Source organism: Nematolebias whitei, chromosome 5 (genome assembly GCF_014905685.2).
Source record: "Nematolebias whitei isolate Nwh7 chromosome 5, NemWhi1, whole genome shotgun sequence".
Taxonomy (NCBI): domain Eukaryota; kingdom Metazoa; phylum Chordata; class Actinopteri; order Cyprinodontiformes; family Rivulidae; genus Nematolebias; species Nematolebias whitei.
In genome coordinates, this window is record NC_056502.1 from 18656801 (window position 1) to 18682989 (window position 26189).

Sequence of the window (26189 nt, forward strand, 5' to 3'; positions counted from 1 at the left end):
ACTTTGGGTAAATTCAGGCTGTGGAGAAAAATGTAAACCTTTCCTTAGATGGGCCTCTGTGACTTATTTGAGGTTGAAGGCCAGCAGGGGTCGCTCCTCTCTTCTCTGCCAGGGGCTTTTCTTCTCCTCTCCCTCATCATGTGCTGCTTCATCTTCTGGGGAGACCGACAGCAGCGTATGATCAGTCCTGAAAGTCACTCCCTCTGGTGTGGGGAGGGGAGGAGGAGAAGCAGGGGATGCTGGGGAAAGTGAAGGAGGTTCCTCTTGTATTTGTACTTCCTCAGCTGTTTTCCCCTCAGCACCCTCCTGTCTCTGATCCTGTCTGTTACCCTCTGATGTGTTTGGTAAGGCGGGTTTTGTCTTATCCTGGGGGCTACACTTCTCCTCCATATTGCTTTCCTCATCTAGGTTATCCACATAAACTAGCTGAGTGTAGGCCATGGCTAGTGTAGCAGGCTTTGTTCTGTCTTTCTCAGCCTCTCTTTCCTCTTGTTCTACGTCTTTCCCCCTGCGTCCCATTCTTGGCTCATTCAGGTCCACACCAGAGTCCAGACTGGCATCGTTGCTGTTGCCGTGTCTCCCGCTGCCACCATCATCTTGACCTCCTGAACTCTGAGAACCGCTGTGACACCCTGCCCGCTGGAGGTCGATGTACGAGTGGCGGATGTGAGCGTTGGAGCGGCCATCCAGTGAGACAAACCAAGCTCGTGGGTGAGGCAGAGGTTTCCCTCCTCTCAGCTCCATTAAAGTCTTTTCAGCCAGCAAGGTGTCCTCTTTGTTAATTTCAACCAGCGCTGTCTCCCCTAGAGCGGCAGGAATAGACAGAGACTCTGAAAGTTTGAGACCCTCCCTGTCACCCTGCTTGTTGGAACTCGGGGTGCAGTCGGGGGGAGGTTGTCCCAGCGGCTGTTGAGAATGTGAGGCATTGAGCTCGGCCTGGATGGTCTCTAAGTCGCTCTGCTGGTCGGTTTGCAGTAGCAGGGCCTGACCGGACAGCGGGTGCTCGCCAGGGAGGCGCATGTAATGTGCAGGGATCACCAGTGTGGGGCGCACTCTTGAGTAGCCTTCTCCTCCACTCAGCAGATCTACAGAACCGCAGCAGAGCAGCTGACCTGGGCGGGAGAGCGACTGGAGGTTGGGACGCTCCAAGTGATCTACAGAGCGGGACAGAAGGTGGTCCGGTGCTCTGCACTCCCCTACCTCCCCTCTGCTGGGGGAGTGAGGAGGAGAGGATGGAGAGATGCAATCAATAACGCCAACACTGCTCAGCAGTGTAGCCGACACCTGACCGTGATTGGATGAGGACAGTGCTTCTGACATGTGGTTGCTGGATGAACAGACGGAGGTGTATGATTGGCGGTAGCCCCTTTCTGTCCCAGACGACAAGGCAGCCTTCAGCTGGAAAGTCTCTGTAGACTGCCGGTAGTCTCTGCTGCGAGGCGTCAGATTACCAAGGGACGAGCCGTGCTGGCTGTGGTTGCAGAGAGAAGAACGGCTCTGTTTGGTGTGATGGATGAGACTCTGACGCTGATTGTCTTGGGGCTCATATGAAAAAGGCTTCAACATTGGAGTCGTCATGTCAGGCTCAGTCGCTGTGGAAACAAATTCTAGCTGCACCTGAAGACAAAAACAAAACGAGACTCAGGAAACTCTAAACTTTGCCACATGAAGTAAAATGTTACAGAAACAGATGAAACAAAACATTGTATTTCAATACAGACATGTTTAACGCAGTTGTTAGGAAAATTATTAGTGAATTTCTTAGGCACCGCTTGGTTTGTGTGTTAGCCAAAATGCAGCTGAAACACCAAAAGTTCACTCAGGAGATCTTTTTACACAAATTCTGCACATTAATGTTGCAAAACAAATGCCCTCATTTTGCCACTTTTGTTCATTCAGCCTCATTGAGGCGACATGATACTGTCAAAGTATGTACAGTTAAATCTCATGAAAGCATTATGAGTCTGACACACTGAGGAGGATGTCACAATGGTTCATTTGAATATGTGACCTCCTCCACCGTTGACTCAGAGGCCCAGAAACCACAACCAGGCAGCGTAAAATGTGTTAAAGGTTCAGTTGAATTACGCTAGCATTAACATAACATCCAAAAAACAGATAAATCTATTTTGTATTTTATAATTTATTAACTGAGCTGTTGTCTGAAAGTGAGACAGACCTCATTGCTGATGAGGTTCACATTGGACATGGAGGTGGCTTGATCCTTCGTACTGCCGTCCAGACCAGACGACAGCGTAAACTTACGATGAGTCCCTCGAGGTTTCAAACAACGACGTCTGCTTGATGCAAAGACACAGCAAAGAACATCAATTAATAAAGTTAACTTCACAGTTTCTGCTTAAATATAATTACATAATAAATATAATGTTAAAAAAAATCCAAAGTTTTTGTTGGAATTACATTTGTTGTATCGATCAACAGAGTCTTAACACATTTCTCGTGTTGTATCCTAGTTTGATTTAGTTATGCAATTATGGTCAGTTTTTAGGTAAATGGGAAATTGATTTACTGACTTTATTTACTTTAAGGTGCCTGTGACATTGAATTTTTGTAATAAATATGAATGCATTTTTTGGAAAGATAACAATAGCAATGTACTGCAAAAAATAAAAATTAAATAAAATCATGCCGCTGAGATGAACAGTTGTTGATATTTGCATGCACAGTAACAGGCAGTAATGACAAAGCCTGTGAACAGAGCATTGCTATGATGGCTAACATCACAGACAGTAACTAAAGAGGTTAAATCGTGTCATCTGGACACAGACAGTAGAAGAATCTGATGTTTCTTTAAATTATCAGAGTCATTATCAGAGAGAGATGAAGAAGAGTCAGAGTTCAAATAATGTTTTTTCCATAAATAAAGAACAGGGAGTTCCCCTTTTTTAAAGAGTACCCATTTGATGTCACTTCTTGTTTCACTTTGGCTGCTCTGAGTTCAAAAGAAAATATGCCAGTTATGTAACAAACGGGGTAAAATCATGTGTGTTGTGCCAAATTTCTTAATTATTAGGATATATTCTTTTTTTTTAAATTTGTAGGATATGCATGTCACAGGCACTTTCAAAGATGCAGAACAGAAAATGTTTGTTTCAAAACACATAATTCAATCGAACGCCTCACACCAACATTGACATGCTTGCTGTAGAGCAGTCATGACAACAGTAAATAAACTGCACAAAAATTAGGAGCAAACATAAATAGATTCAAATAGCTAATTCATATTTTCCACATAAAAGACTAAAGCTGAGGACACACTACATAATTGTTTTGCCAGTTTTACCCAGGGTTCCCTGCTGGGCAAAGCCTGCACCGATCCGCTTTAGTTGGAAGTCGGCATGGCTAGCTGGAACAAAAATATTTTCATGTGTGACGGGTAAAGATTCAAAAACTGCAAGTGATTGGAACATGTTAATCTGGGGTTAAATCTGGGCGCAGTTTGTTAATGTGAACAGATCACCGACCAAAATGTAAACATGTTGTCAACAGCCATTGAAAAAGAGAGGGCACAAGAAGTAACGTAAGGCCGTTTATGCGTTGTAAAGCCTGGACTGGACTGTCCACAGTCGGCTAAGCCCCGGTCTTCCTCTGGTTTTGTTTGCTTTCAGCAGAGTATCTCCTCGATGTGGGCAGGATCGTCTTAGCAAGACCACACAAATCTCAGCCCAGCAACCTTGTTGTTTTTCCAGGGCACTGGTGCTATCTATTACATTGCCATTTTTTCTACAGAAAAATATGAGATGTGTCCCCGTCACACAACCAGCCAGAAGCAAGTAGCTGAAGGAAATGGTGGTAATGAGTAGTCGCTGGAAGTATGACTCATCTGTGATGTGACCCCCACGAGCCGGCGAACCAATCAATGGCTGGCAGTCTGCTGACATCAAATCTGCAGCACCAGCCCGGCCTGAGTGGAACCCCAGGTCTCTAGGTTCCAAAAGTCGAGCTGGAAATGGGCCAGACTGTCCAATGCCAACATTCAAAACCTGGGGCAGAACCCAGGTCAAGCCAGTCACGGTCAGGGCAAGCCTTTCAATGCATAAGGTTCAAGGTTCTTTATTGTCATTCGCATCACATGTGGTAGGTGGAACTAAACTGTGTAGTCAAAAGGACCATAAGAAGAGCAGATTAAATATGTGGACAACAGCAGCGGTGAGCAGATTGTCATCCCCGTTTGTTTTCCTTTCAAAAGTTTGTGCAAGAGTTTAATGTGTTCGGCTGGATTTAGTTTTTTGACAAATTTTTAGTCTGTGATTCTTTCTCAGGTACAGTTATATAGTGTGTGATCCCCAGTCTTTCATTCATCATGCAAAAATTTACAAGAGTCTGTTAAGTGTTCACTAAGACTTTGAAAGTTGTGTAGTGTGTCCAACTTAATAGAACTGTGTGGCACCATTATTGTCAAGACATTTGCCTTTTACTGCTCATTTGAGAGCTTAAATGGGAAACTTCTTGTGGGACATATTACTGCAGAAAAGCAGAGTTTCACAAACCGGCAGTAGTACAACAGAAGGCACAGCAGGCAGAGTAGAATGAGAGCCATCCCTCCGAGTATGGCCAACAGAAACACAGTGTGGTATGTGCTGATGTCCCTCGCAACCAATGGGCCTGCAGGAAGGACCAACAATTTAAAGGGGGGGAAATTAAAACAGTTAAGTGTTGTCAATAACTAGCAGAATTTATGATTTATTGTTAGGATTATTATTCTTTTTATATACCACAGCGTTCTTCATTCTAGTTTAGTTTCCCACCTGAGTGCAGAGGGGACATGGCGGCCACCCAGTACCCCAACTGGGGTGCAATGTATGTCAGAACGAGTTGGTCTCCCTCCTTCTGGACGTGACCCCAACTGCTCTTTATCCAGGAACCTGCACAAAACACACAGACACGTTTTTAAACTAAATTATCCAACAACGACAGTACTGTGACAAAAATAACTTCAGTGAATCAGTGACAAAGTGAAAACAGCATGACCTGCAGCAGCTCCCACCTGACTCTCCCTACGTAGGAATGGAGACATTTCATGCACTTTCACAAAAATGACAAAAACAAACAGGAAAAGGACGTGTAGAGACTCCAGAGTTGTTACGGTTTACAACGCTAAATGAAAACTTTAGTAAACTTTTATATTTAAAACGGTCTTGATCAACAGTTCTTCAGATCTTCTGAAGGCATTTTTTTAACTTTTTTTTTTTTTTTTACTAAAGTTGCGACATTCTATAAGCTGCATTTTGAGCTGTGTGCTAAAACAAGAACAAGAAAGGACAGAAGTGATACTGTCAAGTCTAAAAACACTCAAGTATTTATAGTAGATGAAAAGAACTGTTTATTTTTTTAAGGTCAGATGTTTTTCAGGCTTAAATGGTTGCAAGTCATAGTTAAATTGCTTAACAACAAAAACACATCCTCCTCTGATAATGGTTGGGTGCTGAACTAAAATAGTGCTAAAAAAAAACAAAAGTCCAAAGAAAAACTATGAAAACCCACCAGAAAGTATTGATGGTATTGAAGTATTGAATGGTATTGAAGTATTGATCAAGATAACTTAAAAAAAAAAAAAAAAACAAGAATACAGTATCTGACCACTTCAAAACAATTATTTTCTTAAATAAAAGGAACATTGCCTTCCATAGAATATTTTTAATGAACCTTAAAGATAATTAAAAGTTTTGGTCATCTGATGACAAATACTGGGACTAAATAAAATGTTTCCTGTGTTTTGGCGATACTTAAATCAGCCACAGGGAGGCAGCGTGCACATATCAGCAGAAGTGAGTAATAGGGAAATGACTGCACACACAGCCAGTCCAGTAAAGACAAACAAAAATAATTTACAAAGCCAAAGACACTGATTGACCATCTCACAGTGAATCACCACCAAGAGGAAACACTCACTAAACTTTCTGACCTTCTGGGTCTCAAGGACATCCCGGCAAGAGTCACTTTGTTTCCAAGTTTACCCAAACTTACACAAAGTGTTCAGGAATTTGCTCTGACATGCAGAATAAAGGAAAGGAAGCAGAAGATATTTAAAGAGCAAAGCACAGTGAGAGGAGAAAACCGTCACAAGTAAACAAAACAAAAAACATCATACTGGAGGAATGGAATGAGAGATAAGAGAAAACTAAACACTAGACTTCTCTTTCTGGGAGACAAACATTGTGTTCAGCCCTGCCTGCCTGGACTCAATGCGCTGCAGTCCGTTTCCACAGGGGACTCCTCTCAGAGCCTGACTGACCCGTTTAATCGTGACATTTAATGACTCCGTTCCCACGCTTCTGCACAATACAGCGCAGAAAATCTGGGAACTTCCAAAGCTCTGCAAATATTCTGAATGTAAACACAGCCCTTATATATTACGTCTCCCTTTTTACTCTTTCATGCAAAGTAAACACAGCTAGCTATAGACAGTAGCCGGTTCCTTGGAGGGAGCTGCGCTTATTTGCGTCGGACATCCCTCAAAATGAAGGTGTGACTGTGGGTTGGACACGCACAGACAGCAGGTGAATTTGATCCGTTTGCACATGACATCGTGTTTCTTCGTGCTTGTTTGACGTCCGACAACAAGGCAAACAGGTTTTTTTGTGCGTGTGCTGTCCGTGTGGGCACATCTTAAATAAAACCAGCTTGAAGGTCCTCTCCGAAAGAACAGAAAGGACTTGAAAGTTCTTTTCTCTGGGCCACCGTGTTATTCTTTGTTTAATGCATGCGTAACTGAAAAAATAAATAAAAAGTGTTTTGATGAAACTGATTTTATTCTGTTGTGTTACTGGTGGGTTACTAAAAAAGAAACAAGACTGCAGAGGGGTCCGGACTTCTGTTGTGGAAATCCTGCTACAGGCTGTGTGTCTGTGATTTACATAGAATCTTATTTAATTTCATAAATGTTCAGTCATGCCTGCAGACAGTCGTGAAACAAACGATCCAATAAATGGTCCAATTTAGGGAATATTCTGTAAGACGGATTAGTCTTATCAGATATGTATCTAAAGGTAAAATGTTTTATGTATAAGTCTTTTATTTTGCTGATTATCTTGTTAATTCCTTAAAGCTTTAATGTCTGCATTAGTTTACTAATCAACCAAAAACTAAACATACAGGAAACTTTGAAAAAAAAAAAAAAACACTTGGGAAGCTGTAACTATGAATCCACAAATATAAAAAAATTTAAATAATTAAAATATTTTATACTGTTTAAAGTTTCATTGTTTATCATATCAAAGTTTAAGTTTTCTGGCTTGAATTTTTACTATTTTGTTTCAATTTCTGCTCTAAACCCTTACCATACCACACAGGAGCAGCTAATTTGTGTATTATAATTATTTGTATTTTAAGTTTTTATTTATATGGCTATCCATCACCCATCCCTCTTGGGAGTAGGCTTTATGACACACAGGCCTTCAGGTAACTAACTACATGTACCAAGCCTCTCGCTCAGGGTTTCAAAATTTCTACCATAACTCCACCCACTCTGTCATCATGTGACCAGAAGTCTAACCGAAATGACCAATGAGCACCAATATGTTGTGCATTAATTTCTTCAGATCGTAACCATATTTTGTGCCTCATGCACAGACCGTGTTCTTCTACAGCGATAATGGAAAACGCACGGAGAATTTCTTATGATGCAGCTTTCAAGTTAAAAGCGGTGGATCTGGCTGTCGAAGAAGGACGGAGGCGGTGTGTGATGATGTTTTTCTGAGCCTTGACGAGGACTTTAGTTCACAGGAGGAAGAAGAACATAGCGATGAGTAACTTTTGGTTTTCTACCAGTACTTTTTTTTTTAAGCCATGGTAAAGGCATTTTTCAGAAAAAAAAAAAACATTTACCGGCTGTTTCCCCTCCTCCTGGGTCATGTGGGCTCCGCTGAGCAGAAGTCGTCAACATTTATTTTTAAAGCAGTCAAGTCTGGTATGCGTTTTAATAAAAGTGTATGGTAAATATGTGTTTAAATACCAGCATTTCATTTAAGCTCACATCCGAACGCATGAAACGCAGCGGAGGAGAGAACAGGAGGAAGGGGCTCTTCCCCCTTCCTCCCTCCTCCCCTGTTCTCCGCTGAGCAGAAATCACATCAAATGTATTTAGAAAGTACATTTAAAAACAGCAGCTGTTACCAAAAGCGTTTAACAATAAAAATCAATGGTACTAATTTAATGAATATTTGCTGTATTTTACCGGTACCATCTATGTGACTCAGTCACATGACCTCGCTAGTTGTTGGTACAAATTGACCGGTATACCATTTTTAAACAACTTCGATTACGTAGGTGTTTGGCACTGTTCTGTCCAGTAATGATGCTTAGATAGTTCTTGTGTTCATTCTGTAGGTTGAATGGTTTTAAGCACGAGTCAGACAGCGAAGCATCATGAAGACTTCTGACGATCACCAAGCCGTAGTCCATGAAACGCCATCCAGTGGCTGATTCTTGTACTACAACAAGAGCTGCACACAATGCCAGGAGGCAGGCACAGATTCTGATGATGAAACGTGGATACCTGCGGCTTAATAACCGGAGCGTCTATTTTATGCACAAAATTATGATTTATCTTAAATTTAATATGTGCGGCTAAAGTCAGGTGCGTTCTGTAGCCCAGCAATTATGGTAATTTTTTCAATGCTTACAGATATTTTAGTTTACCGTGTAAAAAAATAATCTTGTTGAAATATGCATTTAAAAATACAGTGTGGATAAAAATGATATAAAACACATACTTTCTGCCTATTATACTAAACAATGAAAAAGGGTGAACATAGTTAAACTTTTACAAACTAAAGTTCAGAATGTTTTTAGAGCTGATGATGATAGAAAAAAAACTGTAAAATGAAGCTAAAATATTTTAAAGTAAACTGTGTGTCCTAAATGAGAAATATATTAAGACAATACATTAATTTTCCAACAACGAGTAGGGAAATGTCAGAGTTTGTCTCTGTGGCCTGCAAGTTGTCACCAAATAATTTATAACTTTCTAAACTAGTATGTAATTAACAGATCTGACTCTAAATGAAACAATGCAAAACATTTTATTTCACCAAAGGAATTTTAATTAGTCATGAAAGACTGTGCTGGCAAAAACGCAAACAGACAGCAAGTCTGCAAATGTGGGACTTGTATATAAATGCAGCGAAACATTATTTTGTGTGCAAATTTGTTTGACTGCACTGATCTGTTCACAGCTTTCAAAGCAGCCTGACAAAAGTAACTGGGCGTGTCCCTCAGTGGGACGTTTGACAGCCCAGATTTTGTGAATAAATCAAGAGTTTGTACAATAACGCTTGAAGTGCCTCAGATTTATGAGCCAACAACGCAAATCCTTTTGTTTTTGTTTGTTCAGTTCAAGATCTAGCACAGAGGCCAAGTAGATTTTGCATTCTCGGTTCAAACTTTGCTTTGCAGATTATTGTGTGCATGGGATTTTGATTACTGTATGACTTATGAAGAATGTTATTCATCATTCATTCTGGTAAACAGGCACGACCTGGGACCTGACTGCACAGTACGTGTACAAACATGGTTTGCAATACATGAAAATAACTCGGAACTCTACTTTCAGGATGACTATGGGTTAGTTGTGTATTTATGATTGAACGTACCTAAACGTGGGTCAAATCTCCACGCGGGAATGTGATCATTTTCCTTCAGAGTGCTGTCAGCCGGCAGTGGCACGGAGACTGTGATTGGCTCATTCACCTGCAGCTCCACTCCGTCGCTGGCCAGTAGGTGAACGGAGATGGCTGCTACAGGAGTCAACTCAAACTTTTTCTCTGCGCCTGTGAGAGAGCAAGTAGGAGAGCGTAAGAGAGAAAAATGCAGCCAAAAGGAAAGTGAGCAGGAGAAAAGTAAGGTGCAGGAGGGGGAGCGGAGACGAGAGCAGACAGTGGGGTGGTGACATAAAAACAGCTTAGATGAATGAGAGCTGTCAAGACAGGAAAGAAAACAAAGGGAAAAACAGGAAATAAGGAAACCAGGGTGGAGGAAAAAAACTGGAGTGAGGTTGTTAGGTGTCACAAAGAATAACATGCCTTTGGTGTGTGAAAGTAGAAGATACAAGCAGTGGAAAGGAGAGGGCTGTCGGAAAGTGCCCAAAGATATTACTTAAAAATATTACTGCACATATCAAGACACAGATAAGATTCCCTGAAAGCGTACAGCTATAAGGTTTGTGTGTGAGAACACAGGGGTTATTGTGCTTCAGGGCCACTGCTGCTTCACTTCCCCCTCTGTCATCTGTGGTGCTACGCTTTGATTCTGTCTTTAGTTTCCACCGAACTTCAAGTCCAAACCTCACCTGTACTGTTGCTGCCAAGAACCTGCAGGTGAGGAAAGTGCTGGATGTGTGAGGGGGAGCTGGCCACGGTGAACAGAGCTGTCAGGTTGGCGTAGGACGTGTTGGAGGGGAGACTCAAAGCTCTGCGCTGGAAATTAACTCTGGGCTGGCTTCTTAAACCTTCAAGAGTGATAAACACATAATGTCTGAAACCATAAAAATGTGTTTTTGTTTTTACTTTTTTCAAATTATAAAATTTATTGTTTTTAGATCAGTGGTTCTCAGACTTCTTGTAATGAGTTCCACCTTAGAGAATACTAAGACAATAAAATGAAGACAAACATAAAGCGAACCCTTAACCCTGGTTTAGAAGAGTAGTTTAAAGCATGATGTTTCATACATTTGTTGCAGTTGTCACATTGGTTGTGATTTTGAATCTTCCCCTGCTTCACAACAAATTAATTAAAAAAATTTAAAAAACTTGGATAACTTTAATCAAATTTTTTGGCGGTTTGCACCTTTTGTTTTTCAGAAGACTTTAGACACGTCATTGGATTTATGAAAATATATTTCCTTCCAAACTTTTTAAGCAGTTAATTAATTAATTTGGAGCCAAGACTGTGATTTACTTGAGCTCATTTTTGGGCTCTCTCTGTTTTATGTAATTGCACATCGCAGTTCATTTTATAATATTGATATTCGTCTTTCAGCTGATCCCTTCTGCAGGGGTCGTCACAGTGTGGGAACTCTCATGAAAGATTTGGCAAATGTTTTACACCGGATGCCCTTCTTGACACAACCTGAGTTCGAACCTGCAGCCTCAGGATAACAAGACAGCAGCACTGCCCACCAAGCTAAGTTAAGAGTTACAAGCTGAAGCTCATTAGTTCAGCTTCTAAAAAGTAACTAAAAATAATACCGTATCTGAAAATCACACATTGGATCAGCTGAGTTAGGATAACACAAAGTAGTCACATAACAATCCTGCAAAAATAATTAAGTTTTGACTCTAAAACATTTAAATATGTAATAAAAAAAATTTAAAAATGGAGGTACTGTACTTTCCGCCGTACATGTCGCACCACCATTTAAGTCGCATCAGTCCAAATATGTCTAATAAAGTGGGAAAAACATAAATATGTTGCTTCGCCGTATAAGTCGCATCTATTATGCGTCACCACTGACAACCTGGAAATGGTGGCTGGGAAGTGTGACGGGAGGACTTTAACAAGAATTTAACAAGATTTGCACTTAAAAACAATTATTTGCTTGCTCGACATTATAGTAAAGGTGTGTCTCAGTTTAACTTTTCCTTAATAAATGCACTTTATCAGCTGCATTTCAAAAGCCGATTTGTGGCTGCAGGAGCGTGCAGAGGGAGGACTTGTTGTGCATTTCTTCAAAATTTAACAAAATAACCACCTTAAAACAATTATTTGTTTACTCGATATTATAGTAAAGGTGTGTCTCAGATTAACTTTTCCTTAATAATAATAATAATAATAATACTTTTATTTATAAAGCCCTTTAAAACAACTACAGCTGCAACAAAGTGCTGTACATATAAAATCAAGAACATTTAAACACATAAAACAGTTGTTAAAACATTAAGATCAATAAAAACAATGCACTTTAACGGTCAAATCAGCTGCATATCGCCTGGGCGGCGCGGCGAAATGCAGCTGATTTGACGTTTGCTCCAGGAGTTCCAGAGCGAGACGAAGGTGGCTTGTTATGGCAAGTCGTGTCTCATTAATAGCCACTTTTACCTATTAATGAGACACTTAGCTTGCCATATTACTCAAGCACCTTCTAGCGGCTGAAAATGTTAGTGTACAATATTTTCCATGTCAGAATGAATGAAATTGTCAGATCTCAGCCAAAAATTGGGTTATAAATGTGGGAAAAAACATAAATACATCGCTTCACTGTAAAAGTTGCAGGGCATGCTAATTTATGTAAAAAGGTGCAACTTATACAGCAAAAAGTACGGTAAAAGGTTTAAATAAATTTTAGGTTAAAATGAACAATGAGCTAGAAGATGAGTAAAATAAGAATTTAACAGCATGACTGAGGATTTAAACCTTGAAGTGTCACAATGCCACTCATTCAGGCAACGTAAAGATATTTTACACTTTTAGTAATAATTATATTATTTTCGATAGTGGGCCGAGATGGTGTAGAGGCAGGGCAGTCGGCTTGGGACCCGAAAGTCCCAGGTTCAATCCCCAGTTATTGCATACCACGTGGTGTCTCTGGGCAGCACACCTGATCCCCAAAATGCCCGGCGCTCCCAATAGCTGCCCACTGCACCACCCGGTGGTGGATGGGTTAAATGCAGAGACTAATTTCGCCATTGTATGGAAACATACAGTGATGACATTGTGAAGACATTATTATTATTTTCCTTGTTATATTGACACATGAAATTTTGGCTTCAACACTCTGTCCTCTTTTACTCTTTGAGGGAACTGACTTACAGAAAACTTGTTGTCTCTGCAAAATAAAAACATTCCAACGCCTGTGGAAGATTAGTGGAAGTGATGTACAGGAAGTTCAAGTCAATCTGAGGGTTTCCCACATTTTTCTGCAGATTGTATCATCCGTTCCATCATATAGTTGCAACATTCTCATTCCGTGAGTGCTGAATTATTTGTGAATTCCTTTACTCCTGAACTAATAGGTCTTAATAGTTCCCATAGAGGCAGATTGCGCCTTCAGTGTCCACTGTGCAGATGAGCTCACTTTGCTTTAAACACCAGTTTACAAGCCCTGGGAGATGCCTCACCAACCACAGAAGCATTAAAGAGCATCGACTGCCAGCATCATCTAAATCATTTCGGGTCCGTGTTTCTGTGCCGGAGGGCGACAGACGTAACCACAAACATCAACATGTTTCGCTCATGTACCCAAAGACTAAAGATGGTTACTGTAATTCTCTGTGCCGGAGGTGGTTGAGGTAACTCGGCAGGGGAATTCCTCCAAAACAGACATGAGTACAGGTCTGGTTATTGACACTGTGAGTCAGCCTTTTATACAGGCTGAATACAAGACACTAACATTTGCACAAGTCACTCCTCTTTAAGTAGTACTTGTTAAAAACCGAGCCCCGCCGTGTCAAACAAGTCCCGGCAGACCAACGCATTCTTGTTTTGGTTTAATAAATAGGGTTTGTAGATAATCATAAAGCTGCAGCGCTTCTTCTTCTTTTTTTATACGGTAATTGATTTAGGGGTTTGAGGATGAAAGCTACAAGTGATGGTGATGCATGACTAAAAGGCTTTAAATCACTCGTGTACTGGAGACTAAAAACCAGAGGGTGAACATTTTTCAAAAAAGGAAGGGGAGATGTACATTTATCTTGTCTAATAACGTAAAATGTTAAAACTCAGGTAGAGACACATGTTTTACAAAGAGATTAAACTAATGTGAGGTCTGGTCGCCCTAACTCACATGAAATTAACAACCCATCTTTGACCCTTACGTTCATTTTACAAGACAATTTCATTTCCCTCATCACTGCCTAATGCATTTCCATAATTTCAGCCATCAACGAGGCCTAATGGAAGTAAATCTGGATCGATACATTAAAGACAATGCACCGGGTCAGCCTTTTCTTGCTGCCGTGCTGTTGACATTTCCCTGCACAAGTAAATGTTTCCATTTTACTCCCCACATTCACTGCCTCCCATCCAGTCTCCCCCTGCCATCAACACATTGCACATTAAATACAATTAAAAAAAGAAAATAAGTGCATGTTGCTAATCTCAGCAAGGTGATGTCATTTTTGTGGTCAGCCCTGAGTCGAGTGCACATTCCTGAGCAGTGAGACAGAACCAGAAGTAGGCGAGTGTTCCCCATTTGCGTTTCTTCCTTTCTTCTGATATGATTTTTGGATCTGCAGCAGGAGGACAACTTCCACGCAGTCCTAAAAAATGAGGTTTGACTGGTGTTTTCTTTCTGCGGCTCTGTTTTAACGCAAGCAAATGACCCACTTGCTGTTCTTTATGTGTCCCCTTCCTCAACTCGTCTTTTTCCCTCCACTTTTCTCTCGTCTGTTTCTCCCTCTGTTGGACACCGATCTGCCCATCCCCCTTTCAGCCATCACTTCCCATTCACTCAAACTGCTCCACCCACGACCCCACATCCCAGAATACTGTATTCTTTCTCTTCTCTTCCCCCTCGCCTCCTATTATATTTATTTATGCCACACGCCAAAGTTTACCCCCCACCCCCCCTTAGTGCTTAGGATCACAGTGTCCACTTGGGCACGTGCTCAGAACAGGAGGTTCACATATTAATGGAGCCTGCTGAGTATTTCTGTCATTTTCTTTTTTTGTGTCGGACAATACGGCTGAATTACACCCTTGGTGGTCACAAATACACAAAAGGCCCTGCAGACAAAGCGACTGAATTAATTTGCCTGAGTAGGACAGCCTTGTCTAATATCATTACACCTGAACAAAGCAGCTGAACCACACACTCGTGAATTATATTTGCAAATGTGTGCAAACACAAAAGTGCTTTTTTTCCTATAGTGTCCCTTTAGAGAGTCTTTTAAATGTATTTAAGGCGATCAGCATTTCTGTTTTTTAAGTGAAAATAAGTTTAAAAAAAAAATTTAAATAAAGAATTATTTATTATTTTATATAAATGAAATCAGAATTTGAACTCTTGAATTTAAGACTACATAATAATAATAATTTATTCAATTTGTACTGCCCTTTATATTTTACGATCTCAAAGTGCTACAATATAAAATATCTAAAGAGAATAAAACATGGACATGAAAAAAAAGACTAAAAAATTTTGAAAGCTCAAAAACTAAAAAAGAAAACCTGCAGGACTAAAAATACCTTTAAACACCATAAACTCTTTTAAATAAAAAGGTCTTTAGTCCTTTCTTAAAACTTTCTGTAGTCTGGGGTATCCTTAGATGGTTGGGAAGGTTGTTCCACAGACGAGGAGCAGCAGAGCAAAAGTCCCCGTCACCCATCGTGCACAGTTTTGTCCGGGGAGGGTGGAGCTGGTAGGAATTTGTGGAGCGGAGGGATCGTGTTGATGTCTGAGCTGTTCTTTAAGGTAGTGTGGAGCATTGCCGTGAATGGATTGGTGGGTGAGTAAGGAAACCTTGTATTCAATACTAAAAGGATTGTAAATTCCAAGCTTTGATGGATGCTCTAAAGCAGAGGTGCCCAAAGTGGGGCCCGTGGGCCAAAGTTTGCCCGCCTAGCCATTTGAGTTGGACCGCCAAGATGTCCTCGTTACGATATTAAAATTTCCTTTGAAGAATCAATGTGTTTTCACTCAGTCATTCCACCCATTGATTCAAGGTTCACTTGTCGTTCCACCACATGTACCACATGTGGTGGAACAAAACTATGTACTGTATACAGGGTACAGGTTGACTTTAATGTTAGATGGAAAAGTCGACCAATTGACTACCGTATTTATGGTACTGTTTATTTATGTTCAAATTATTGTTGCTGTTAAGTTGTGTGTTGTGCCTTTTTTTTTACATTTTGCACTACATATACATATAGAAATGCCAAAATTTTGACATTTGTTTTAATTTCTTATATATGACTTATTTGTTATATTTTGTGTTCTGTAATGTTCTTTATTCAGAATTAAAGGTTAAATAACTGTATAATAAATAAATGGACTTTACTTAAAGATGGATTTGCATTTCGTGAATTATATGTTTTCATTTGGCCCGCAGCCTTCTGATAGATTTTAAATTTGGCCCTCTCAGGGAAAAAGTTTGGGCACCCCTGCTCTATTTAAACTGCATTAAATCATCTTTTTTTTTAACAGATGGTCTTAGCCCAGTTGTTATGATAGTGTGGGGCTAGCCCGGGGTCCCTGCCTTCTGAAAGAGGTGCACTATAAATCACAGCGGTTTGAAAAGTCCCGCCTATTCATTTTGTAGATTGATGCGTTTTACGATCAAAACAGCAAACTCTAAAGGTGACTTCACTCATCATAATGAAACCAACAAGCAGATATAGAGTACAAAATCAAACATTATCTGCAAACTGGAATACAGAATAAAACATCAAACTGAGAGATAGACCAGTGTTCAGTTCACGTGGTGGTCGTTTGTTTTTATGCACATGTGCGCTTCAGAAAAAGTCAGGCGTTGTTGATATCAAGATATTTTTAGACGCATGTATAACGACTTATGGGGAAGGAATTCGTTTTTACTTTTATATTTGTTCAAGAACTTTTAAAATGTTTATTAAAACACCAAATATGCACTAAACTGTCACTGAGCAAAAGTAAATCTTGTTGCAATCGAAAGCTACAGAACAACTGAACAAAGGAGTCTTTAACTGGGCTGTGACTGGAGACGCAAAATTACAAGAAAATAGGCAACTTTTCCATTGCAGTGTCACTGATTTCTGAGTGTTAGCAAACAAGTGACCAGTGAGTCATGTAGAAACGTTCTGAAAGGACAGTTTTTAAAAGTCACAGCCTATTTTTGTGTAGCAAAACTGCTTTCTTGGCTGTGCACATTATTTTGTGGTTCATCTTCACCCACACCATGCACATTATTTATTATTGGTTGTTTTTTAGACCTGGACATGCTTTCTGCTAGACAAGCGCCCCCCGTGCAGGTGGCAAAATATTGCTTTTACATTGTTGAGGCTGGTTGGAGAATTCCAAGAAAGGGCTCAAGGTGCCTGCGTCCACTCTGAGACTATTTATCCGTTAGCTTTACCCGCTTCTTCCTTTTCAGGTCGTGGGGGCCACTGGTGCTTATATCCAGCAGTCACTGTGAGAGAGGCGGGAGACACCCTGGACAGGTCTCCAGTCCATCACAGGGACACAAAAACTATGTTTACATGCACAAAATTATTTGATCCGAAATGTTTTCAGATTAAATAATTCAAATGTATCGCTTACATGGGCACAATCCGCTCATGACGAGTGTTTACATGCAGCGGGCTTTTATTCTGAAAAGAAGTACTGACATGCACAGAGTGGTAAACTCTCCTTAAAAAAAAACACAGAAGAAGAAGTTCTACTTCCGTGATAAACGTAAACAAACCTGAGCGCCCAAAATGGACCCGCGACAGGTTTTAATCATGGTGGAGACGTTACTGCACTCCCTGACCGAGCTACAGGTCATACAGATCATTTTGAGCTCTTTCAAAGTTTCTAGTAGAAATGTTGTGTCGCTCACCAACCAGTTTTGCATCCCCGACATATTAGCATCTAGCCAGGCGGAAATGCGTGAGGTTGAAAGGTCGCACATGCGCAGTCAGGTCGGTTTTTCCACAATCGGAAAAAAAAAATTAACAGATTAAGTGTTTACATGCACATCGTTCGGATTATGAATCGGCATAAACTGCCCGTCTCATTCCGATTACAAATTTGTTCGGATCGAACTGAATCAACAGAAAAATAATCCGAACGGGCTGTTTACATGACGCATTTTTATTCCGAATGGCCGTTTAATCTGATTACTTATGTCCATGTAAACATAGCTATAGAGATAAACGAGACAAACAACCATTCACTCTCTCACTCACACCTAGGGTCAATTTAGAGTTACCAATCAGACTAACATATATGTTTTTGGTCTGTGGGAGAAAACCGGAGTACCTGGAGAAAACCCACGCACGCACGGAGAGAACATGCAAACTTCACCCAGAAAGGTCCATGATTGGGATTCGATCTGGCAACCTTCTCGCTGACAGGCAACAGCTCTACCAACTGAGCCACTGTGCAGCTCTCTCTGAAACTATTGCAAGAAATAATTTGCCACATTCAAAAAAAATGCTCAAAATTCAAGCGACAGGACTGTGTACCCCTACAACTCACACAAGGAAACTGAGACTGAGGTAACGTCATGAGATGTTCTGAAGACTCCTTCTCGAATGCTGTTCTCAAACTAGTTGCAGCCCAGTGAGAATTCACATGAATGGAAATTGTTATTAGACTGTATACTTATTTAATGAAATGTGTTTTTGATCAGAACAGGGTTTTTTTTTTAAAGGTTTTAAAAGAAAACTGTTGATTTTTTTGTGTTTGTTAAATTGTGAGTTGCAGGTATAGCTGAAGTCACACATTCAAACGCCGTGCTTACCTTGCATGCCAGAAACAATCTCAACAACATCGTCATACACCATCAGAGTAGCAGCTCTTTCTGGAAGCAGTTCCAGACTGATGGAGGAAAACACTAGAAGTGAAACACAAGAAGGAGCAACACTATGTTAATTGACAGAATAAATTCAGTCTCAGAGTAGAAACATACAGCCTGATCTCTATCAGATTTAACAAGTCATTAAAAGATCTGTCTTCACTTTTAATGCGCCTGCTTTCATTATGTCCGCACAGGACAGAAGTTTGACCCAGCAAACTGTACTCCTTCCCTCTTCCTTCCTTCCTTTCACTCCTCCATTGTTCAGATCTGGTAAGCGTGATAATCCAGTTGGCCGCCGTTCCACTGGCACATAAAAACCTCCTAAATAAACTGGCTCACAGCAACGCACACACACACTTCTGCAAGCTCTTGGGAGATATTTTGCGTTTGAGCATGTGTGTGCTTTAGAAAAAAGGGAAGCTTAGGAGCCCACATGCTGCGTTTTGACATCTAGTGAAATAAATTGGTAATGAAGCACTCCACTCTTCATTAGCTCACACACCTGGCACAAACATACAGTTTGCATAAACACACTCAACCTGGCAGCATGAATTCTTTAACCTGTCCACACAGAGATGCACTGACCTTCTAAATAAGACTAATGCAGAAATAAATGCTGCACTTATTTTAAAGTATCTCACGCACACACCTACCAGGTAATCTGGAGGGAGTCCAGGGAACAGAGTTTGGCACATAGCCCTGTTTTGTTGCAGTGACAACCAGTGGTGTCCCGAGGCGGTAGAGGAAGTGCAGGTAGGCGTTACCGTCAGCTGATGAGGTTTCCGTGGTTACAAAAGTGTGGTTGGAGAAGAGCTGCACGGTGGCTCCAAACAGTGGCTGGTGAGTGCTGGCATCGCTCAGATGAACCTTCAGAGTCACCTCTGTGAACACAGACAACTCGGTGAGTGCGCAGCTTTGGTTAAGCTTGGTGTGAAAACAAAAACGCTGTGTATAAAGTCTGAAGCCACAATGAAAAGGACGCTATAAAACCCAGAGGTGTTTTAACTACAGCCATCTTCATTCACTGGGTTTAGTTTTAGTGCCAGACGCTGCTGGGCCTCTAATCCACATCCCAGCAAAAGAGACGGCCGTCTGACCATTGATTGGACTTCAGCCAATGACACTTCCCCTCCAACACAATGGACCATTTCCTTCTCTCAAAGATGCCCAGGAACTGATGGGGGAAAACAACTGCACATAAAAGCATAACTCTAATGGAGATATGCTGGAAAATGTTGGACTGCCTGTTTAAATGCAATTATATTTTTATACATCCAATTCTATTAAAGAAACAATAAAGCTTATGCTTCATTTTATGTCTGGAAATACATGTCAGCTGGGGTGATGATTACCTGGCAGACTGCACTGCTGCAGTGTTGTGAATTTGTGTGTAAATATTTTTAAAGCTTGTGTGACAAATGAGCGTTTTAATCTTTTTTGATTACCGAAGACACAGTGGGAAAGAAATGAATGGTGCACCAGTAATTAACCGGAACTTTGGCATACAACATATAAATGCAACAACTTATTTTTAGATGTGCTGCCTTTCAACAAATGCCCTTCCACTCCGGATCCTCTGCAAGCGTCGCATCATCCTTTTCAAGACATGAATTTTCCATTTGTTTTAAAGTAATGATAAGTGTAGGACAAAAGTTAGATATTTACAACAACAGAACAATTTACCTCTTAATTATTTAATATTTACCACTTCATCGAAAGGTTTTTGAGGACAATTAACTTTAATTTTTCTGGTTTTTAGGCGGGTGTAGTGTAAACGAACGACCAAAATGCTACAGAAACGTTACAGGTTGCACTTTAAAACAGCGTTGTGTAAGCAGGGCCTGAGAGTCCTTCACAACGCATAGTGAAGACGCTTTCATAAAATAGTTCTGTGAAATGGTCGCACAGACCAGTCCATCTTTATCATAGACATAAATACATAGACGCCTCATTGAGCGGGCTGGCCCGCTGCAGCTGTACGTCGGAGCGTCCGCCATTTTAAATGCGGCGGAACTGCCAGTCAACTAATAGAAGGAAATGGACTGAACTTCATAAAGCACCGTTCTACAAAGTGTTTGAAGTAGATGCCTGTCATTCACACACACTAAAATATTTGGAAAACGGGAACCAAAGACAACATTTGTAACTTTTAAAGTTAAAAGTTGCTGCTGATTTATTTCACTCTGCTGTGTTCATTCGTACTCACCTGCTCACACAGACTCATGTCCGTGCTGCTGTTGTTTGGCGTATTGTTTTTGTACTACAAGTGCTTAGTGTATTTTTAGTTTAGTGTATTTCTTAGTTAATATTTTAAACCTTATTACTGTTTTTTTTTTTGTTTTTTTTTACAATTTATACTTTTGTTGGATGTAACTGGGACCCTGTGTACACAATTTCATCCCACCACGTATCACATGAGATGTGAATGACAATAAAGAAGCCTTGACTTTGATCAGTTCATCACTTAACTGAACTGTGGCACCGCAGAGCACTTTTACACATGTTTGCTGTTTCACCTCTGATACTACCTTGCTCCACAGAGGCGCACATGGGGTGGGCTGGCTCCGGTTCCCCCTTGCTGCCTCATACCGAGGTAGACAGAAGGTGTCTCAGCCCGGAATGAGCGGTCTTGTGAAAAAGCCTCGAGTGTGGCATTTTGCAATATCGCATAGGATTGCATTTGCACATAATGTTAATTTCAAAGTTTGACAGCTACAACTCTATCATTTGTCAACAGGAATTGATCTAAAACTCGGGCATGAAAAATGCTGGGTAATAAGCCATCGAGAAATATTAGTTTACGGTCACCCCTCACATGATTTTGCAACGATAAAAATGGTTTTATTTAGACACGAGCAACTCAAACGTTGCATCAGTAATTCACATGCTGGAACCAAACAAAAAGTCAGCCTGATGCTCATATTCCAGAGGTGTGATTAAAAAATAAAACTTGGCTGAAAAACACTATATTTCACCAACACACAAAGCCACACACTCTTCATTGTCTTTGCACACATCTCAGCCAGGCCCTGTCTGACCCATGGTGACCTCTCAATTACAGCTAAAACGTTTCCCCACCTCTCCTCATTCTTCACCAAACCATGCCCTCCTCCCCCGTACTTTTTCTGAAGCTGAACTGTGTCATAACTCTTTTGTGAAACCCCACCCTCAGCGACACACGTTAACACACCTATCCCTGGCTAGACACATTCTCCCTCCCCCCATCCTTTGGTCAGTCGGACCACTCTGTTAATCTGAAGAAGGGAGTTCAGCCACAGTGCGCCATACCTCACCTTAAAATAGCGCCTACATTTTTTTTAAAAAGTGCACCGCAAGACAAGATTTGGAAGAACAGTGTGTCAATTTTGAACCTTCCCTTCATTCTTCTCCTTTATTACATTAGTGTCACAACAGAGAACTGGATGCAAGACTTTCTTTCTTTCTCTCTTTCTTTTTTGCAAGATTATGACCTCACATCCCCTCCCACTCCCACTGATATGCTGCTAGGGGTACCAGCTGTGTTCACTTAAGAAAAAACTAAAACGAAAAACTCCCACGGGAGAGTCAAGCCTAAATCACACATACAAATCCAAGGGTCTCCTCCCAGTCCTCATCCAATAAATCAGTGCACAGCTGACATCATTGTTAAACAAGCTACGAGTCTCCTCTTTGCTCCAATGTACAAAAAAAGGGGGTGATGATCTGCTCATGGACTGATTCAAGAGCCCTCCATTTCAACATATTTTGTCTTAAGATGACTTCCTATTTGTGAATATGGTAAATAATCAAAAGGGTTTGGTCTCAGACTAATTATCTGCTGTGACAGAAGTCAGAGCAGCAGGGTGGTTGTGTGTTTGGATGTGAGCAGTAAGAAGGACACCCAGGAGGCAAACGCAAGGAGAGAATGAATGTGTGCGTGTTTTGTCCTCCCCACATCTCAAATTATCTTTCAGAGAGGCCGCTCAGTTTAGCACCATGGAGCTCAAGTGTGATGACATGGACATGGATGGCATGGCTGGCCTCCACTGGGTGTGTGTGAGAAATGTTTTGGCGTTCTTCCGAATAGGGGAAAGGAAGGCTCACATGTACATGACACTATGTTGAAGTGATTGATAGAACTTCACTGGTGGTGGAAAATCAGAAGTGTATTGCAAGTTACCAGGGTCAAAGTGAAGTTTTGTGTGTTTCAAATCATCAAATCGACTATTACAACACAATAACTTTTTTTTTAATCAATTTTCTTTCTTTGCAAGCTTGAAAAGCTTAAAAGTATAAAAACCTTCATTACAGGCTTACTGATGGACAAAAATTCCCTTTTGATTACTTCCATGAGTTTATGGATGTATGGATATTTATTTTAGATTAAGATCAGTGTGATCGGGTCTTTAACAAGCTGCAGAAAGATTAAATCCTGTGGCTTTGCAAAATCTAAAACAAAAGCTAAATTGCTTCACATTTTCTCTCTTCATACGAATTGTTGGACAGAAATCAAAACCTCAACATTACCATCGATATTTAAAATTATACTGAAGGAAAAGATTTTCACCACTGTGATTACCTCAGCAAACTATTTTAACACAAGAGTTGTAAATTATTCTGAAAGAATCTTTATTTTGTTTTGTTACAAGAAGCTGTGAAATGATAAAACAATGTATCTTGTATGATCAATGGGTTGTTTTCAAGCCTAAATCAAATTGCCTTCATGGGTATTTTAACACAACAACTAAAAACTTCCCTCCTGACCAGTATTTCGAGTGTATTAGCTGAATAAACAATTCGCTTTAGACGTTCACAGCAGGTAAATAAACATTTCTCTTCAGCATTTCTCTCTTGGGTTTTTGCTTATCTTTGTTTGTAACTGCACACTACACAACTGTGCTGTTACACAGTGGAAAAAGTGTGTGTCTAACAAATCCTTAACTCAGTAAATTGTGTTTTATGAGGCAAACTGCTACTGTTTAAGACCTAACTAACAATGAGACATTCTAGTTTCAATTTTGCATCGAGTGGCAAAAGATTTTGAATTATGTGACCTTCTTGAGGATACAATGATATAACTTGACCATTTGTTTATAATGAGATGGCAAAAATACATAATTGATGTGAATGCTATCAATGAGTATGCATCAGGATGCTATCAATATGTGTTACAGGAGGAAATACAGATGAAATTAAACTAACACACATTCCTGGTTTATATAAAGCTGCGTCAGTGGTGTAAGCAAAAAAAAAGAAACTATAGGCGTCTTTTTTTGCTATTTTTTCTCTACTTGATTAAAAGTAAGAACAGACAGAAATTGTCCATGCCATTAACTCAGCAGGGGAGGAGGTAATCACGTTACATTAACCGGCTGAAGAGCTAATGGACTCTCCTCAGTTCACGCAATGGTCTCGTCCAAACACAGTTCTGCTCTTCGGCCAACGAGGTCACTGACCTAATCTCTAAATGCAGTTCTTTACTCTTGACCTGGTCGAGCTGGGTGGACACAGGTTAGCGTTCACACCAGCCTTTATGATTAAAATCAAGCTTGGATGTCTGGCATGATTTGATTATTCTGCTTCCTGGCTGCCTTATATAGCTTTGGCAAATGTTTGTCTGTAGGAGATGCAATGCCATTCCTCCTCTGCACAGCGTAAGCCAGATCTATATCTGGGTAGCGTGTCTGTCTGGCTCCGCTCATCCACGCTGTTTGCTGGAGAAATTCTCAGTTATCGACCTGAAAACACACCCTCTCTGAGACATTAGAAGGTCAATCTGAGGCAGAGAAACAGATAGAGGCGAGTCTAACATAGACTTTAAAGTGGCACAATCTTGGAAATTATCAAAATATTTAGACCCAGATTTAGATCTTTTAAGGAAAATCAATTACTATTAATTTTTCCTCAGCTCTTGTCTGAGTTACCAAGACAGCTGTTGTGTTTATATTTATTCTCCTAGTGTAAAAGGTTTTGCTGAAAGAAATGTAGGCTAGCCTACAGCCAACATAAGTGAACACAGACGGCTGTAACTTGTGATGATGAACAGAAACGACCGATAAAACTGACGTGGTTCCACGTTCGGAGTTACTGTAATAACAGAGCAGCTTTGAAGTCATTGACTGAATGACAAGCAAACAGATTATTGTGATTCATAACCGCTTTAAACCTGTGCATGGGTCAGCTTTTGTGCTGAAAGGCTACCCTGACAGATCTGTTTACTGTACAAACCTGCCAGAGGGGAACAGTATTATATCCAGTTTCCACAAACTTTTTATACTTTTGTAGCTCATGATACTATTATCTGCAAACTAAAGGTTGTTCACACTCCCCTCCTTTTTATTGAACAGAAATAATTCAATCTCCATTATCATTTTCTCACTTAGTCTAGTTTGTAAATGTGACCGACCATCATTTTTATCTTCAGTGGAATGAAACCAGGGCATTCGTGATCATATTTACTGGTACATGTATTAAATATACACATTCTGTATTGTAATCGTTAACGTTATTGTATAAAAATATGTTAAAAACTATTCCGTTTTCATTGCTACATAAAAGAAATTGAGATTTTGAGGTTCATATAATCAATGCTCCTATTTAAAATATGTAAAAATGCACCCAAATGTACCTATAGAACTCAAAACTGCCAGTATGAAATAATCGCAAGGTCCTAAAACACAAAGTGATGCTTTACAACATTTGTATTTATTTAACAAACAGATTAAAATCAGGTTAGTTTACATCATAAAAGCATGAGAAGCAACAAGTCTTCACGTGTAAAAACACGGAAAGACATTTTTGCATTTCCTGTGTTAAAATGTGCAAATTATTTAAATGATCAAAACACTAACCAACTTCTGTGTTTTTCACAGGCTAGCATTTTATGTGGCATATATGTAGTTTAGATCTGTTTATTTATTTTCTCAACATATTTTATTTATAAAGTTAATAAAACAAATCCCAAATTCAGTAAGAAAATTGACTGATTTGTTAGTAATCACTATGTTCAAACACGTCTTTAAATGTTTTACATTCTCTCCAACAGCATTTTTTTTTTATAGCAAAATTGTTTAAAGGAGATTGATCAAAATTAATCAATCTGAATGTGTCATTTTAGGCTCTGTTGCTGTTCAGTCTTTTTTTTTTTTTTCATATTAATTGGTACTTATTAAATCAAAATTAGTCTTTAATTTATTCTAAAATTATCTAATGACAAACTAAACTATTTTGGATCCTGGCTTCAAGGAGAACCCCCAGTGTTTCTCATTTTAAACGCTTGTTAAGCTGAACAGACAAATCCAGTTGTTTACTGAAACAAACGACAGAAGAAAAAAATCACAGCAGCTGGGCTCAGTCTATCCCGAAGAAATGTTTTCACTCATTAAAATATATTTCCCTCGAAATACTTGAAAACCAAGCTGACTCCAAGAAATTATTTTATGAACCAAACACTTCAAAGATCCAAAACTTCTGGTTTTAGCTAGCATGCTAACGCTAGCTAACTTGGGATCAGCTCAGCATCCGAGCAGAGCTAGCTGCTCCGTTAGCCTGGGAAGAAGCCAGCTGTGCTCCTCGTTTGACCGAAACAAGCGAATAAAAACACGGAATCCACTTTTTACCTTGGCTCGCTGAATCCTCCCGTGAGGTTTTGGCGGCAGCTTTAGAGAAAAGATAACCCGAAAGGCAGAGCAGAGTCGCAGCGGTCCTGCTCCAGTCCACAGCCCACATCGTTGCAGATGTGGGAATCAAAAGCAAAAGGGTTTAAAAAAT

General features: G+C 40.2%; 1 protein-coding gene across 1 annotated transcript; it reads right to left on the bottom strand.

Moving 5' to 3' along the window:
* Positions 1–26158, bottom strand: fam171a1 (family with sequence similarity 171 member A1). Its single transcript, XM_037676962.1, has 9 exons — positions 26039–26158; positions 19094–19321; positions 18384–18476; positions 10310–10468; positions 9615–9791; positions 4770–4886; positions 4512–4626; positions 2180–2297; positions 1–1617 (listed from the first exon to the last, which is right to left on the bottom strand). The coding sequence occupies exons 1-9, from the start codon at positions 26145–26147 to the stop codon at positions 64–66; spliced, it is 2670 nt and encodes an 889-aa protein (XP_037532890.1). The 5' UTR covers positions 26148–26158; the 3' UTR covers positions 1–63.
* Positions 26159–26189: the final 31 nt, after the last annotated feature.